This window comes from Poecilia reticulata, chromosome 10 (genome assembly GCF_904066995.2).
Source record: "Poecilia reticulata chromosome 10, P_reticulata-male-v2, whole genome shotgun sequence".
NCBI lineage: Eukaryota > Metazoa > Chordata > Actinopteri > Cyprinodontiformes > Poeciliidae > Poecilia > Poecilia reticulata.
The window spans coordinates 16,071,011-16,089,981 of record NC_088839.1 but is presented as its reverse complement, the minus strand read 5'-3'; the positions used below and the strand labels follow the sequence as shown (position 1 = coordinate 16,089,981).

General features: G+C 37.2%; 2 protein-coding genes across 2 annotated transcripts; both read left to right on the top strand.

Annotated features, from left to right (window-relative positions):
- Positions 1-369: 369 nt before the first annotated feature.
- On the top strand, positions 370-10,872 carry LOC103471290 (contactin-3-like). Its single transcript, XM_008420184.3, has 11 exons — positions 370-1,409; positions 1,510-1,857; positions 2,646-2,759; positions 2,868-6,791; positions 7,166-7,507; positions 7,680-7,940; positions 9,074-9,400; positions 9,550-9,807; positions 9,903-10,007; positions 10,105-10,206; positions 10,310-10,872. The coding sequence occupies exons 4-11, from the start codon at positions 6,743-6,745 to the stop codon at positions 10,492-10,494; spliced, it is 1,629 nt and encodes a 542-aa protein (XP_008418406.2). The 5' UTR covers positions 370-1,409; positions 1,510-1,857; positions 2,646-2,759; positions 2,868-6,742; the 3' UTR covers positions 10,495-10,872.
- Positions 10,873-12,867: 1,995 nt separating this feature from the next.
- On the top strand, positions 12,868-18,647 carry LOC103471719 (contactin-4-like). The gene is made up of 6 exons (XM_008420900.2): positions 12,868-13,244; positions 16,183-16,512; positions 16,602-16,862; positions 17,339-17,665; positions 17,884-18,144; positions 18,437-18,647. The coding sequence occupies exons 1-6, from the start codon at positions 13,196-13,198 to the stop codon at positions 18,619-18,621; spliced, it is 1,413 nt and encodes a 470-aa protein (XP_008419122.2). The 5' UTR covers positions 12,868-13,195; the 3' UTR covers positions 18,622-18,647.
- The last annotated feature ends 324 nt before the right edge of the window (positions 18,648-18,971 follow it).

Sequence of the window (18,971 nt, the reverse complement as noted above, 5' to 3'; positions counted from 1 at the left end):
GTCAATGCCCTTTATTTGGATTTAAGAGGCAAATTAACCCAGAGCAGACAAGAGGAGATACACGATTTTCAAAATTGTGAATTACTAAAATTTTATAGTGTGGCATGAATTAGCCTCAGTTACTTTGATACCCCTATTGAAAATCTATACCAGCCCATTGCTTTCAATAGCAACCATATTAGTACATATTTGTGTAGTTTTATCCGAGTATGCTACATTTGATTTTTACAGAACATTAGTAAACAAAAAACACCATGAAAATGAGGGAACACAACAGATATGTCAGGGTAAAGATTGTGGTAAATCTACCCAGACATAACAATTTGCACAAAAACCTTTTTAAGAAAGGTTTGTGCAAGAGAGAAGAGCCTTAATAGTTGTGTACTCTAAAACTCATACAACATAGTAAAGTGGGACAAGAAAAGCAATTGTTGAAAGAAGTTCTGTTTGCCACAAAGAGTGTAGAGAAGACAGCATGCAGACAAGTTTAAGGCCCTATAATGAGATGTCTGGCAAACCTTTAACACTATGTGGAGGAAAACTTTGATCTAGTATTTCTCTGACGAAACACACCATACCCACTGTGAAACATGGTGGTGGTGGCAGCGTCATGCTGTGGGATATATTTGTTTTCTTTATTTTAACAGATCCAATTAGTTCATTGCACCTCCATGTCATTTGAGAAGTTGTTCACCTTTAAGGTTAATGCCACATTGCATGAGCTCAAAGTAAATGCTGCAAAATAAAAATTCAGCTTGTCTTGTGCCTCAGCCAACTGCGACACAAGACATAAACAGATATGACAGTAAAAACCACAGGCTTAAATGCTAGGCTGGCACTGACATGCACCCAGAAGTCTATTTGTTTCCCACAGTAAGATTCTGCATATTTTATTTCATTACAAGCATCTCATCTTGTCATATCTCTAAAGCTTCCTTTGTCTTTCTTCCTCTTTTTGGTAGAGTAAGTACACAAAATAAAAATCCAAGACGCATTGGCAACATGCGGTTAAAATATTGTCACCCGGGTGGCTCCAGGTTCAATAATATGTATGATGTAATATGTAAAGGGGAAAGAGAGACTTTGTCACACGCAAGACATATTTTCTCAAGACTATGTAGCAATGGCATGAGGCCAACAGCTTTTTTTTGACTTTTCAAGAAGTGAGACCGTTAAAAATTTATTTCCTTCCGTGTTGTAAATATCAGCAACACCCCACCTTTTGTAGTTCCTGCGAGGTTCTGGCACAGTCTGACAGCTGAGCTTCATGGAAGGTTGATAGCATTATTCTACCTCTGTGTGTTTGTAACATTTCAGGTATTTTTACGAGGTTAAAGCCACATAATAAAGGAGCAGCAGCATGGAGCAATTTATTCTTCTTCTTGTTGTATTGGCTGGAGGAAGTCATGGTAAGATACAGAACATCAATAATTACTAATAAACAAAAGCATGATGTAATGTCAGTGATGCCAGATAATTTACATGCTATTTAAATGCGTCTTTTCACAGCATTTCTTCCAACCCCCGACACTAAATGTGATGCCAACCCGACCACATCCCCGTGCTCTCCTGTTGTTGGAGGATCTGTCAACATCAAGTTATTGACCGATGCAACAGGCTACAATATAGTTTGCTACAAGGTTTATACTGAAACAAATCGTTCTGAAATATTTTCTCTAAAGAGAGATAAAGTGCAGGTAGCTGATGCATATAAAAACAGAACAGAATTCTCAGTCGACACAGGAACACTAAAGATTAACAGCGTGGCGTGGAATGATGCAGGTCGATATGTGGTGGAGGGACATGATACCAATGGGAAACATCTAACAAAAATCGAATTCAACCTTCAAGTTAAAGGCAAGTTCACATTTCTTAAGTCTTGTTTCTCTGCCTTTTCTTGCAATTTTATAGAGTACTTTTTCTTTTCTAGTAATTTTCTAGTAATGTTTTAACCTCTACTTGTTAAGAGTTGCTAGAAGTTTGTAGCTTTTGTTCGGCATTAATCAAAGTTGTGAAACTTGTGGTGGATAGGTGTGGTTCAGTCCCAGGAACTGGCTCTGGTTTAACAGATACTTGCAGCAGATGTTACTCTGGGTGTGTAGCTCTGCTTTTAATTTTATTCAGTTATATGGCAGTTTGAGTTGGAGCCACTGGATAATTTTGGCTTATTTAGCTGAGGGTGAACGTCCCTAACCCTGCAATGAGCGTTGTGCAAGCTCACTCTTACAGTAAATATTTCAAAATGTAGATAAGAAATGAAGCAATTCATGTTTTAGGTTCACCGTTTCCAATCTCAGAACTTGATGTAGCATCTCAAATGAAACACTTCACGTTTGCCTATCAATGTTGTGTGCCAGGGTCTTGCAAAGAAAATGCTGGTAAATAACTTGTAATTAGCATATCTGCTGCATCTAAATTTGTAAATAGTGTTTCCTGTTAAGACTGTTTATCTTAAGACACTAAGTCAGAAGTCCTCATTTAAATATAAATGTCCTGGTTAAGTAATAATCTGTTAGAAAAGTCACAGCAAACTTTCTTAGTGTTAGTTGAACAGCAAAATAATCTGTGGCACTATGGCGGATTTATGTTGGGTCACCAACGCTATACTATACCTAACATGTTTTTATTGTACTTTACTTCCTCAGCAAACATTTATCCTATCCTGCTGCCGTGCAGTGTGGCACTTGGCGCCCTCCTCCTGATTGTGCTGTTAAGTTGCTGCATCTGTTGCAGATTGAAGAGACGTAGAAACACCAAAGGTAGCACCTAAAACACCTGACATCGACATCATTCAATGCCAGTAAATGTTTTGGGAACTTCTTTTCTTCTTGTGTAAAAAAAAAAAAAATGTCTTTTCTTTTTCCAAGCAAAGACAACGGACAAATCCTATGAGAATGATTATTGACAATCTCAACCACACCGACCATCAGAAGTGGACGCAGACCTAAAAACCTCTCCCAAACTGGGTTTTTACCATCTTAAGAAATTTTTTTCTTGACAGAAATACCTGCCTCTAACGGTGTTCATGCCTAAACCATCATTAGTTTATAATGCTCCTGTTTATTCCATCTAACATCCAATACTTACACTTTGCTGAGCTGCTTTATTTAATAAAGAAACTTTGCTGCATCTCAATCAACAAACTTTGAACCTTTGCCACACAAACTCAGCTTCAGGAATCTGTAAGATACTTTCCATCCCAGATCTGCAATCCTGCTAAAGTCTGACATTGAGGGTAAAATCAATAAATCAGATTAAATCCAACAGCAATCTATTTTATCTTGGATTTAAGCCAAAAACTGGTTTGCACTGTTTGTCGGAACCAGCTGCAGAGCTTCACTGGTTAGGCCAAAGTTTAAAGGCAGTGAAACTAAGTCATGCACATCCTTAAACACCCCTTATAGTAACCCACATGAACTGTTTTATCTATAATCAGGAACTGACCTAAAACTCAAAAATTACCTTATTTTTCTCCACACCTTTTTTTCTAGTTTGATTCGTAACTTGCTGGCATAAATCACATCAAATCAACATACTGTTGAAATTAAATTCGCCCTTCAGCATCAATTATTGTAAATAGTGTGTTTACTGTATCTCCTTCCAGAATGTTTTCTGTTTAATTTCAAAGTTTAACTTTAGTAAGACGCAGGGTCAGAAGCAATCGTTTAGTCCTGATCACAAAACAATCTGATTTTTACATATTGCATATAACAAAGCAATCTGTAGAACTAAAACCTAACTCTTTTGTTGTGGTTTAATTCCTCAGAAAACACAAGCCGTAGTCTGTATTGTGGTGGTTTTCCTCTCCTCGTTTTGCAGTTGAGAAAGTGGCCTAGTGCAAAGTAAAGTTAAGTTTTTATGTCCAACTTTAGTTTGGATGTTGACTTTTTTTTAACAGTCAACCTGATTGTCAACCTGATTTTCTGGAAAGATCAGGCTTTGTGAATGTATTTGATTTTATGTTGTGGCGCGTTCTTTCTCCCGCTACACATTGAATGGCCAAAAGTTATTGTGAATCTACAATAATTAGAATAATTTTGAATGTGAAACAGCCAGACAGTACCTGAGAGGAACAAGAGAATGAAAGAAAAATTAAAAAGAGGAAAAAAAAATGTCCTGTGTGTAGACACGTTTACTTTGTTTCACTTCTGTCAGCTCATGTCAAAATAACCTCAAGCTTTTCTTTTATTATTTGTTGTAACCAATACATGGAGCTTTCAATCTGTACCATTTTGGAACCACAGTTTACTTAATTTCTGGGTATACTACTATAGGTCGAGTTATCCTGAGGTAATTTCTGTAAATTTTCTTTCTGTTTCATTTTGATATCGTTATTTGTTTGTTGTAGTTCATTTTAATTTCTGCCTTTAATTTCTGTCAGTGTTGGGAAGTAAAAACGTGGCAAATATTCTGCATGAGTTGGCTGCCTTAAGTGTTTTTCTTCCACACATAATGACGGCTGCAAATGGATCTGACTCCTATAGATCTACGTTAAGCACGCACACTAAATAAAAGACTGTCAACTTCTCATCTGTTGGGACCCTCCTCACCTTCTTGGTGTCAAATATCTGTGATGTTGGTCCAGCTGCAGTTTTTTCTCAAATTAAATGTCTGCTAAAAGCGTGGTGTTAAACAGCTAAAATACTGCAACAAGAGTTTAGAATAAAGTTTCAATGTTGCAACTGCGGGGTGACCTAAAGGCAAATCAAATAGATCAGAGACAAAAAATACACATTGAAAATGAAATGACAAAATAACAAACTAAACAAATAAAAAGCTAAGACATTGTAGTATTTAAATGATAAAGCCATCTATGGCCTTTATGGAAATGCCAAAGAAAATCATGTTTTCAGTTTTGATTTACAGAAGCAAACAGTTTCTGCACATCTCAAGTTTTCAAAGCTCAGGGGCTTAAAAGCCAAAAGCTGGCCCCTCTTGTTAAGAACTGATCGTAGGGAGGCGTGCACATGGTTCATATCTGACACGATACTCTGACATGTTTTTAGGGTGAAGACTCTTCAGTGCTTTAAAGACCAAGATGTGAAATTCTGTATTTTCAAGTGATTTAAGGACTGGTTTACCATGACTAATTTTACTGAAGATAACTGGGACTTTGACAGTCAAATTAAAAGCAGGCACCAGTTTTTCTGTGCCCTGTTTTGCAAAGACAAAGTTTATCTTTTTTAAGTTGTTATTAAAGGTTGGATTTGGTTGTTAAAATTCAATAACGAATCCATGATGACATTTAAATCATGACTTGCTTTGTGATCTTTAGCCTTGTTGGATTGGTTGGATTGGTTGATTTCCAATTGGTTGATTTCTTGTTGATTTCTTAACCTAAAATAAAAATGATCTCATGCCTGTTTTAGGTGCTTCAAAATATGTTATTTATTTGGTGATGTGGAAACTTTACATCGTAGTTCTTTGAGGAATCTTGTTATTATGCATCCAGATGCAGGTGCCCTGAACACTGGCTCAGGATGAAGACTTTTTAATTTTTTTATTTAAAAAAAAAATACACAATGTTAAAAATAAACATAACCAAGCAAAAAAAAAGGGAAAGTAAAATAAGATGAAGGGAAACAGAGAAATGGACCGTGATGAAACCACTGAGCGGATGTACTGGGAGGATGAGTTGGCGAATGGAAACAATTGGGTTTTTTACTCGTGCAGAGCGGATGTTCACCGAGTCTAAAGTGAGCAATGAGGACATCTAGTGGGAACAAGAAGAGCTGCATGGTTGTAAATATTTTTTTAAATCACAGGAAGTCCAACAAAGTGTAGCTTAAAACACTAAACTGGAGACAGAGAGAAAGAGAAATGAAGTCAACATGTGATGGCACTGTCTTGTTGTTACCTTACAAGATATTAAGTGACTCGGTAACTACATTTATCCATTTGTCCCCCCTGGTCCTCTGATCTAGACCGGTGCCCACTTCCCTCCTTGTGATGGTTGAAATTAACTTTAGTACCCTTGTACTTCTCAACAGGATAAGAATAAATATGGAAAACTTTGTGAACATCACGCTTGTCCTTGCTGTAATTGTTCACCCCTTTTTAACGGATTGTTAAATTAGTTGTACTGCCACAGGTTTCTGAGGGAAACATGTCTAAAACAGGTCAAAACCCAAATTGAAAGAATAGTCATCCATTGTTTACTTTACCCAAGATGGCGACCACTCTTCTCTATTGCCGTCAGGACGTGAATAGGTCTCGAGTTCATTACAGTGACACAAACCAAGCATGCAGACTCTCAAACATAAGGGGATTTTAGTAAATAGCCTAACGTATATGTTTTGGTTTGTGAGAAGTAGACGGCACCATCGCTCAGGAAGGTCTTAGCTGAGGTTCAATCTCAAAAGATTCTTGCTGTGATGCAAGAAGTTAAAACTATGCGCAAGGTGAAGATGCCTCAATATTTTTATCTTGAGTGTCGTCAATCTAATGCAAACATCCTTTACCTCTGCTTCGGCAAAGCAGTCACGTTTATGACGCAAAAACACTGTCTGTGGCCACAGAGACATGAGAAAGTCTGCTTTCTTAGTACTACCATAACAAAACAGTACTATTGGCTGGGGGGAGGTGTTCCGTCTTTGGTTGAGAAGTGACCACGCTCTCATCATTTCCTTTTTCATCTGTGCGCCCACGGCTTCTGTTCTCAGGCTGATTACTAACAGGAACCATTTTACACCATTCTGGGTAGTTTACCTGCACAGAGCAGAGTGGCAGCTCCTGGGTAGATATGAAAGCTGTGGTTGGACTGTTGATTGTGCTCCTGGAAGTGTCACATGGTAAGTTTTTCAAGTTTTATTCATTTATTTCATCGCAAAAAGCAAGTCACTACATTTGAAGAAACTTCTGCCTGAAAGAAATGACTGAAGACATTGATTTGTAACTGATGCAGATGAATGATATGTTTAAAGCAATTTTTTGGGCTTTAAATACCACTTATCATTCGTCTTTTACCAATGTAACTCAGCCATAAATGAAAAACATCCTCTGCTTTGCTTTATGTTCACACAAGAAGAGTTCTGGAAACCGTGGGCTTGCTTCAGCAAACTGGTTTCCCACACAAATGCTCCAACTAGCTTGCTTTGTTTTTGATTCTGTAGTAACTAAAGGGTAAAAGCTTTTCTTCTTTGTACCTTTTTTTTTTAATCTTCAGCAGCTGAAACCTACTGTGATGCCAGACAGAAGGGAGCTCAGTGCTACGGCGCTTTGGGAGGAACTGTGGCCTTCAAGCTGATGGACGAAACCTCAGAAAAACACAGATTCAATTTGAAGAAGGAAGCATCAATGATGAACGAGTCAACCCAAATTATTCTTTTTGTCAAAAGCAATAAGCTTATTTCCAACACCATGAGCAGCAGATCTGTCTTTACTCTTAATAACGGAACATTCAAGATCAATAACCTGAGCAGAAGCGACAGTGGTAAATATACGCTTGAGATTTTTGATTCAGATGGGAAAAGAAAAGAAAACAAGACTCTACAGCTGCATGTTCAAGGTAAATTGGATTTTTAAATAACCATATTTCGTTTAGGTAATTATTGTTTATAATATGGCCTTCTCTTAGGCGTATAACATTCTGAAAAACTTTGCATGATTTAAATGAGACCTTATAAAAATATGCTATTCCGGTTCTAATTTCAGTGTTTGTATCTGTATGCATTTTTCAGCTCCTGTGTTGTCTGTGCGTATGATCTCGGAGTGTGTGGCTCAGGGGTTGTTAAAGGTGTCCTGTCTCTGTGAGGGTGGGGACAGTCCTCAGTACTCCTGGTTTCTAAATGGACAACCAACCAGAGACACAGAGATTGTGAACAGAAATCCTGTGAATAACATCATTATTCTGAAACAAAACATGTCAGGATACCTGAACTGCTCGGTTTGGAATAAGATCAGCCGTGTCTCAGAAGAAAGGAGGATATCTCTTTGTGAAGGTTAGTCGACCACAGTTGAGTTTTGTTTAGACTTCCTAATTTAAACTTGAGAGTGCGCATTTGTGTACGTATGCATCATCTAAACATACTTGGTGGAGCAGAGTTTTAACATTATTCATGTATCAGAGTGCATCTGCTTTATTCACTCTGTCCATTTGGGCATCAGACCTTTGAATGCAGCCAGATTTTCTCGCTTTGGTGCTTAATGTAAAGCATAATTCACAATTGCACACTTCCCATAATTATAATTTTTAGACATTAGTTAAACCAGCAATGGGATTGTGGTTCACTTTCTCTTTAGTGGTGGATGTTTGCAGTTTCTCTGAGCATAGTTAGTGCAATGGCGCTAACACTGATGGATGGTGTGACCATTGTGGCTGAAAGCTTCGCTTCCCCACAGAATGATCTTTAACATAAAAAAGCATGTGTTAACCAGTGTCAAAGTTTTTTAAACTGCTTGAAGTTTAAAATAAATTTTGCTATAAAACCAAGCACGTACACATAGATAAAGTAGGTCACCTACCAGAGGACGTTTTTTTTATGTTTCATTTAAAGGCACATGAATCCTAAGCTGACCACTAGTTTGTAAGAATAAATACCACAACCTATCAGAACAGATAGGTCACAACACAATCACACAGGCCACAAACGCTGACAGTTTATCTTATTTTAAAGGTTGTCTTTCAAGCAAATTCATCAGATGCAAGTGCAAAGCAGACCAAGGTCAAAAAATGTTCAAAAGTAGATATGCTACTGGATTTTTATTTATTTTTTTGTCATACTCCGTTGTGTAGCAGCAACAAATTTTAATGTCTTCACATACTGGTGAAGTGGAAAGAATTGTACGTCGTTCTCAAGAAACAATTTCAAATGAAAATCTGACAAATCTTTTCTTAAATTCTTTTATGAGTCAGATTATTATATATTTTTTTATTTTTTTATCAGGCTCATTTTCTGTGAAATTAGCTCCAGTTCCTGACACCCTCACCGTGTAACACCACTGAGATCATGTCTCAAAAATAATCTAATCTGAGTTCTTGGAAATCATTTCTAAGGTTTTTCTTTAGAATTTAGTTTGTGGAGTCTTAGGCATTACTTTTTAACTTTTAAGGTTGTCTGTCTAATGTTTCCAGATAAGACTCATGAAACTCAATGTGAGTGCGGAGAAGACGAAGCAAAGTGTTATGGAGCTTTGGGAGGAACCGTGGTCATTCACCTGATGAACAACACTTCACAAACCCCCAAATATGAATGGAAAAATAAAACGTCAACAATCCTAAGAGGGAGATGGAACAATTTTGCTCCAAATGACATTGAGGGCAGAAATATCTTTATTCCTCTGTATGGTACGTTCAGCATCATGAATCTCAGCAGAGATGACAGCGGTAACTACACTTTGGAAACGTTCGATTCAGACGGACGAAAAATAGAAGAGAGAAATCTTCAGCTGATTGTTGAAGGTAAATGATTTTTCTCCATATGGAAGAAGATCTGTCACAATGACAGATCTCCATTTAACATCTTAGTAATTTTCTTAGCATTTTCCACATATGTGCTTCTTCTACAAATCTGCAAGTTTCTAGAAATAAATCAAATGTTTCTCTTTCAGCTCCTGTGTCCTCCATCAAGCTGGTGCCTGAGTGTTTGTCTCAGGGACAGATGAAGGTGTCCTGTCACCCAGATGCAGGTGATAGTCTGCAATACAACTGGACTCTGGATGGACGCACACTGACAGACTCAGAGCTCTTCTCAGGAAGTAATGAGACTGACGTCATTGTTCTGAGGCAGAATATCTCAGGACGTCTGGTCTGCTCAGTCTGGAATCGGTTCAATTCTCTCTCAGCAGAGAAAACCATATCTACATGTGGTAAATAAGATTAAAAACTACAAAAAAAAAAAACAACTTCTTGACTCCTTTAACAGAGGCACAATCACAATCATACATTGTTTGCTTTCTCCCAGGTTACATTTTCATTAACTGCACTTACAATGAGACACAGATATCTGAGTGGGTGTTGGCAGAAGGTAACACCCTTTGTGTTGACGCTGCTGCATACAGTGTTGAAGGTAAGGCAACTACATGTTGTGTCCCCTAGAAACACACCACTAATCAAACCGTGACTGTAAAGATCTACGTTTGCTTATTTCTTTGCTTCTCAAACAGACTTGTTGGCAGTATTGGCCAGTGTATTCTTAGCACTTCTATTTCTCTTAGCTGCTGGAATAGGATTCATCTGCGCCCATAAGAAAAAACATACTTTCCAAGGTACTGACCTGATTTCATACTTAATGCTTTTGTAATTTATATTTCTTGTTGAACAGAAAAAAAAGTGTGTTTACCTGAACAATGCCTTTCTGTCATTTTGCAGTGGAGAAAGACAACAGCGAACCTATTTATGCTGAAGTCAGGATTGTGGCACAACAGGAGAGGCAAACAGAGGAAAGCGTGGAAGAAGAAGTGGAGGTCAAACAAGAAACACTTTCAGAGCTTCCTCAGCAGTCGGAGGTAGCTGCAGTAGCCCCTATCTATGCACAAGTGCGTAAAGTTAGGTGACCTGGGTTCCTGCGGTCTCCTTTACAAAATATGCATTATTGAAATCAGGTGGACGGGACAAAGTAAGGACGCCTCAAACTTTCAATTAATGTGGTTTACTTTTCAAAACACACTTAAGGTTGATGCTCGTTTTACTTTTCTCAACTTTTGTGGTTTGCCTAAGCTGAAAATACACTAAGACATTTTCTAGACCATAAAGTCTGTGCCAAAACCTCTTAAAGTTTTATGCCGTTCTTGTAATAGGGCAAACATTGGGATCATTTTTACGTTCTACATGTAATTAAAAATCCCCACAAAAACTGACTACACGGACTGTCTAATTTAAAAATTGTATAAAGTTTGTTGTGCAAGTAAAAAAATATTAAAATACAATGAAATTCTTGCTGTTTTTTATTTTAAAAACAAAAACTGACCCATGTTGTGAAAATATGAAGGTCAGTGAACTTGTATGACAGGAAAGAGGCAGACAGCCTACTGATCCACTGTCTTTGTCAAAGTAAAAACAGCAAAATGGTTAGTAATTATACACCGTGTGAAACTATACAAGAATACTTAAGGAGAGCATTGAGTCTAACTTTAAGTCCCAAAAAGTTACTCAGACAAGGGTGAAGTTCACCACAGGGTCTACTGTTATATTTTCTACTTGTGCCTGGAAGCGTAAAAATAATTAATAAATTTGTTGAGTTGGCGCACCGTGCACAAGGATTGATGCAAAACAGCTCTGATGGCTGGTCAGAGAGCTGAGGGTGGTTGATAGTTTTTATTGCTGGAGGGTGAACTGTGAACACTTCTGAGCTCCACCCTTGATCACTGGCTATAGCTTCAAATGCAATTTGTTTGAATTTGTTGCATTGATGCAAATCACTAAGGAACACAATTAACATAAACTATGCCATTATTTTTAATCCATGAGGCTCTTTTCAAAAGCAGAAATGTACAGAAAAGTTAGCATAGAGCTTTTACTTTCTCTAAAATTATTTTGTGCAATTACATCATTGTTTCTTAATATCAAAGCTTAGATATGGCTTTTGGTATGTCACAAAGGTAACTGAAATCAAAACAACCACAAAGGACCTGAAATTGAGAGAAAACGCACCAGTAAGTATTTTTTTTAGGCTGAAATGTGTTTAAATTCATTTTTAAGACTATCCAAACAAAGACTCATAGAAAAGATAAATACCTTCTAAAAATGTTAAGAGTCTGGAATCATGTAATTGAAGTCCTCTTATTTAGCTCTGCATTACATGTGAGCACAGAGAACAAGAGACAAAAAAACTGTAAAGTGAGTTGTTAGCCATAAAAATACTAACTTAGTTAATAAAAGAGAACTATACTATTGACATTATAGTTTTATTTCAGTAACTTTTTAGAAGTGACATTGATTTTATTCAGCTTTAATAAGTATGAGTTGGCGGAATAACTCGCTTCAGTGTAAGCCTGCTCAATGCTGCCACCTACTGGATCTACGGATCTGTCACTGCCAGTTTGCTTGTCATCACTCTTCTTGTTTTTTGCGTTGATTTCAACATTGTCACACCTCTCTGTCAGTCAACATACATTTCATGGGTTTTTTCTTTTCACACTTAAAAGTTTCAGATAATCAGACAAATTTTGTAACCAGATAAAGACGACATGATGAAGTATGAATTATGATAAAAAAATTAAATGAAAAAAAATTACAAAAACATACAAAAAAATTGGCATTAAAAAGTTATTGACATCTACCAGTCAGAGCACTGTTGGTGAATCAAATTGACATAATTAGTAAGTACATAGTGTCATTCTAATATGGCCTGATCTAAACCCTGACAGTCTGTGTTTTATACATTTATTATGAACTGCAGCTGTTCAAAATAAAATAAAATCTTATTAGGGCGCTTCAGGAGAATGTTGTTGGATAACAGAATCGTCAGATGTACAGTCATGGTAAAAAATATATATATCTGCAACATTAATGTTAGCTTTGGTATAATTATTTTAAGATCGGGACAACATATATTTTTTAAAACTGAGCCTGAACATTTTGTAACTACTTTCCAAAAGCTGAGAGGGTGGTTCATATTGGTCAGATCAAAAGCTGATTTTTTGTCACTCTGTGGTTTCTATACACCCTCTTTATTCTGTTCAGTGGCCTGATTTGCCTCCCAGCCCTCACGAGGCCCAACAACTTAGTACAACTTGTTTAGATTCACCAGAAACGCACATAAAAACAGATAAGCTGACATGCTGTATTAGTTCTTTTATAAACATATTTTTTTGTTTTATTTCACTGAAGTTTTGAGAAACAAGATTACCCACAATATACTTTCAAAAGGTAAAAAGCATCTCAAAGATATAAAAATTTACAGTTTTTTTCTGTACGTTGGGCAAAATTACGACATAAATCAGTCTGTCCTCTGTGGCACAACAAACCACACGTATGCTGCAGAAGATAATCCGTTTCCTCTCAGTGTTTGGTAAACTTACACCTTTTAGCACTGCAGTAGCAGAAGAATGTGGTGAGGATGAGTGGGGGTGGGTGGATGAGTGAAAGGTGCATGTATGTACCATGAGCTGACCAAGATCTCATCATTTCCTTTGTCATCTCGGCAGATGACAGAGTTAGTTTCTCCTTCAACCCTTATTATTTGTGAGAGACATTTGACAGTTTTCAGAGTTGCATTTGGGCCGGACTGAATGACCTGGCAGCTACTGTCAAGTCATGAACGTCGTGGTTGGATTGTTGCTGACCCTACTCAGATTCACCCCTGGTGAGTTTATGGTTTTTGGTTGTTTAATGAGAACATTTAAAAAACTTTGAATTTCAAATCGTCCATATACTTTCTTTACAACATTTAAATAAGCGGAAGTGAGTGAATAAGGGATAAGAACCTGTCTTTTTAAAAATAAGTGTGATAAATAGTTGACCAGAGGTTACTTTATGCCATGTGAGAAATATTCCCTATTTGTTCAGAAGTGTACTGTTTACACTTTGGCCTTAATTTAAGTTCTCATTACAACCAACACGGTAAGTCACTACGCTGAAGAAACTATTAACATGTTGTGATTCACTGTCACATGAATGCTATGAAATCATGAAACACATTTTAAATGGAAGGATGTGAAACCTTTTTCCTGCTTTCATGTTGTGAATCTTAATGTACGTTCAAAACCAGTGACTTAAATAACATGTGGTGTACTGTATGTAGTGTCTGATTCTGCAGGGCTTTTGTGGGGTGTGCCGCAGGGATCGGTCTTGGGACCTGTTTTGTTCCTGCTGTACCTACTTCCTTTAAGCAGGGTCATTCAGAAGTTTAGTGAGGTGTCCTATCATCTCTATGCCGATGATCTTCAATTGTACTGCTCTTTCAAGCCTAGTGAGCCGCATAAACTTTGCGCTCTCACTAGTTGCTTGGCCGAAGTGACAAAATGGTTCACTGAAAACAGCCTATTATTGAACTCCAATAAGACTGAGACCTTGATTGTTGCTCCTGACAGTGCTGTGTCTGGAATTAAGCAGCACCTTGGAAACCTGAGCTGCACAGTTAAGAGCAACCTGCGCAACTTGGGTGTCTTCATGGATGGAGCAATGTCGATGGAGCGGCACGTGACTCAACTTGTTAGGAATTGTTTTTTCCAAATTCGGAACATTTCAAAACTTCGTGAAATGGTAACTTATGGTGAGCTTGAGATGATTATTCATGCATTTGTCTCATCTAGACTGGATTATTGTAACAGTCTGTTTACATGTCTTAATAAGAGGGAGTTAATGCGTCTGCAGGTAGTACAAAACTCTGCTGCACGCCTGCTCACCTGCACCCACAGGAGGGAACATATTACTCCCATCCTCAAAAGCTTGCACTGGCTGCCTGTATCTTACAGGATGCACTATAAAATCCTGGTACTGACTTTTAGAGCTCTTCATGGACAGACGCCAGACTACATTAAGAACCTCATACAGCCTTATGTTTCAACTAGGAGCCTCAGGTCGTCGAATTTGAACTTGTTGACGGTTCCTCGGACCTTTTTTAAGACTCGTGGAGACAGATCTTTTAAAGCTGTGGCGCCCCGCCTATGGAATGAGCTACCTTGCACCATTCGATCTCTACATTGCATAGACACTTTCAGGAAACAACTTAAGACCCACTTTTTTAATCTTGCTTTTTAGTGTACTACTGTGTTTTATTGTTTGTATGTTGTTTTTAATTTGTTTTATTTTTTATACTTTGTGCAGCACTTTGTGATCCTGGTCTGTGAAAAGTGCTATAGAAATAAAGCTTACTTACTTACTTACTTACTGTATGCATATTTATCATCAAAGAGGTAAATCTCTGCAGCTAGATTTAAATTAATTTTTCTCAAATCAGTTCACCTCTAAAGGGGAGACAATCAGAAGAGAACCTGATCATTGATCATTCAGAAATGACTGAAAACAGGTGCACCAACCATTCAGCTCCTGTTTTAATCACACTTTATTGCAGTTTAGCAATAAAGTTTGGGAAAAGTTCTCTACCTATTAGTTTTAGACCGTAAAACATCATCCAGCTCTAACAGGTAATTTATTAGCGGTTTTAAAAGATCACTGCATCTTACTGCGCACGCCACCTACTTACTGAAAAAACAGTTTTATTTTTCACGTTCGGTTTTAACCATCCAGAAGTGAGAGAAGAATCTGGATAGCATGGGAGATTTTTAGTAATGTTGCTATTCAATCACAGCTATTATGTTTGAGTCACTTCTGCAGGTGCAATGCATCGCGTGAGAAAGTAAGAGACTAATATGCAACAGTGTGAGGTGTTGTGGTCATTTTGCTGCTAAAGACAATATTTTGACCCTTTTCTTTCACATTTCTTTATTATTCTGTCATGCTTAGCTAAAGAAGACTGAGCAACAAAACATAATTATGATTGATAATAGGGCAGTGCATGAGGCTCACCGATGTATGCGCAGCTGTCCAAGGTTGGATTCCCGAATAAAAGTCACTAGAGCAACCAAAGCTTTAAAAAAATGACCAGTTCTTTACTTTTTTTGTCAGTGGGCTTTTTGTAAACCAGAAAATAAACTTGTGTTGATGTTCAAATGCAGCCTCCAAATAAAAGTGGACGTACTGAATACCTCCTGAACAAACCACTCATATTCAGTAAACATTAACATTTAGTAATTAAGCAAACTCATGGTTTTGTGTACTTATTATAAACAACTGGATTCTGAAGGATCACAATCGTTTGCTTTATCAACGTGTTTTTCTCAGAATCTACAGCTGTGCAATTTGACGGTGACGGCAGGCAGGATGCAGCTCAGTGTTACAGCACTTTGGGAGGAAATGTGGTCATTCAACTGATTGAAAACACCTCAGAAATACCTAAATATATGTATATATATACATTTAATGAGAGAAAGAATAAGCATTTTTCATCTACCCTGCATAGATTTTCATCCCTAATTTTGGTATATATAGTTTTAAAAAGAAACCTCATCAAGACTGACTGTAGCTCCCATGAACTGACAACAAACACTTCAGATGTCTGATCAGATTATTAAATAGAGATGGATCAGCTGGGAGGATGTCGCAGGAAATGTGCCAGCATTGTTTTGATCTGTGCATCACTAAAAAAAGCAGCATTATTACTACTCTCTGCAGCATGTGGCCAGATATTGACTCGGTTTGATCTACTGCTTTGCTTTGAAACACGTTTTATTCTGTCTCAGAATCTGCAGCAGGAGAAACTCACTGTGATGGAAGAGAGGATGGAGGTCGGTGTTTTGTAGCTTTGGGAGCAACAGTGATCATCCAGCTGCTCAGCAAAGTGTCAGAAATACCTAAATATGAATGGAAAAATGAAAGAGTTGTAATTCTTAGAGGCAAAGGGTACAATTTCTCTCAAAATACCCTTCAGAACAGATCTCTTTTTATTCCCAGCATTGGTACAGTTAGAATCAAAAACCTCCGGAGAACAGACAGCGGAGAATATACTTTGAATATCTTTGATTCAAATGGACGAAATATGGAAAGCCGCGCTCTTCAGCTGATTGTTCAAGGTGAAGCTTTGTTTTCTTCGACTGATAATTAACTTTATTGTAGTTCTACCCATAAAGAATCACTTTGCAATTTAATTTTCCGTTTTCAGCTCCTGTGTCTTCTGTCCATCTGGTCACTGAGTGTTTGTCCCGGTTAGAGATGAAGGTGTCCTGTCTCACTGAGGGAGGGGACAGCCCTCAGTACATTTGGACTCTGGACAGAGACAAACTGACAGACTCTGAACTTCTATCAGCAAACAATGAGAATAACATTATTATTCTGCGACACAGTGTCTCAGGAAGCCTGGCCTGCTCAGTCAGGAATCACATCAGCTTTGGTTTCAAAGAGCAGATCATCTCTGCTTGTAAAGGTAGGAAGAACAAACACACTGCAAGTTGCACTGAACACAGCTTACTTTTGTTTTTATAGACAAACATAGTCCTTAATACAAAGAGCAGCTGGTTTTATTTTTCAGGTTGAGCTATTCTAAGATTTTTAAACCACAAAATTTCATTTGCTGAATGATTCTTTAAATCTTTGGAATTGGAGTTATGAGGTAGTGAGAGATTTTAACTTAAAGCACACTATTGTTATGTTCACATATATGACAAATGACCAAAAACAAAAACACAATCATGACTTTCTGTCATATGCAAAAAAAATCAGCATTTTTTTTTTAAGTAAAACTTTTATGTTCAGCTTCCATGTAAAATCAAACAAGCATCTGATTTCATCAAACGCAATCTACAGTAATAATCAACTTAAAGTAAGTGTGTAATGCAAATAACTTTGTGAACTTCAAGGATCGCAGATAACTGCTTTGGTTTTTAACATCTGTTTTCTCAGAGTTTACAGCAGGAGAAACTCACTGCGACGCCACAGAGGACAGAGCCCAGTGTTTTGGGGCTTTGGGAGGAACTGTGATCATCCGGCTGATGATCAACGCCTCAGAAATACCTAAACATGAATGGAAAAATAAAACATCCATAATCCTCAGAGGTGAAGGGCATAACTTCTTTCAAAGTGTCCTTCCAAACAGATCATTCTTTCTTTCCGGCAATCATACGATTAGCCTTAAGAACCTCAGCAGGTCTGACAGTGGTGAATATACTCTGGAAATATTTGATTCTGAAGGACAGGAAACTCTGCAAACTCTTCAGCTGATTGTTCAAGGTAAAAACATTCTGACTGGAATCGACTTATCAATAGACTTCTTTTTGCAAGTATTCGTATTATATTTAACATGTTACCGCATTTCCTGTTGTAGAAACAAACACACTGCAAGTTGCAACTGACTGTCTTTGGGACAACATTTTTACATTTCCTCCTGCAGAAAACTGTGGAACAAAAAATTCATTATAAATATTTATGACAATGTTTTCTCGTTCTAGCGCCTGTGTCGTCTGTCCAGCTGGTCTCTGAATGTTTGTCCCAGTTAGAGATGAAGGTGTCCTGTCTCTGTCAGAGAGGGGACAGTCCTCAGTACAGCTGGACTCTGGATGGACACACACTGACAGACTCTGAACTCCTCTTTCAGCATAATGAGACGAACATCATAGTTCTGAGAAAAAACATCTCAGGTCGTCTGGTCTGCTCAGTCAGTAATCAAGTCAGCTACGCCTCTGAGGAAAAAACTCTATTTGTTTGTAAAGGTGGGAAAAAAAGGACTTTGTAACCAGACTTCTTATTGTGTAGGAATTGCTTTTCACTTTGTTTTTGACATTCGCAAGTGAGAAAGTTATCATTTTTTAAATCATTAAATGTGATCTGTGCAATGTAAAGGCCAAAAGTTAATAGTTCTTCTCTATTCTAAATCACAAATTCATAAAAATCACAAAGTTTATCTTATCTTCTGCAGTACAATGTGTCCAGAAATGTTAAGAAAATTTATACTTGACTTTGCTGTTTTTATTTCAATAAAACATCTGCTTCTTGTCTCCACAGATAACTCCCTGCTCGTACACAGTTTGATGTTTGGTGCAACAATTCTTTCCTGTGGCGGGATCTGGCTCTACTTCAAACTGAAGGAGAGCAAATACAAGGACTTTGTCACTTACACCAGAAAAGAAAATGCAGATGACTTTAATGTAATTGAACAGTCTGATTTAACTAAGCATAAACACAAATAAACGTTTTTGTCCTTGTGAGTACATAAGCATTGGTGAGTTGATTTAAAAAAAAAAAAATTATATATATATATATATATATATATATATATATATATATATATATATATATATATATATATATATATATATATATATATATATATATATATATATATATGTGTTTTTAGTATTGATCATAAACATTTAAAAAGTGTAACTCAGTGAGAAAAAAAATACCAACACTGTGAGCAGAGAATAAGTCTCACATTTTATAAAACACAAAATACAAATGAATCTATTTTAGACACGTTTAAATAAAACTGTTCTAGGTTTTTTTTTCTAAGGACAAAAATAAAAGTAGAGTGAAGATG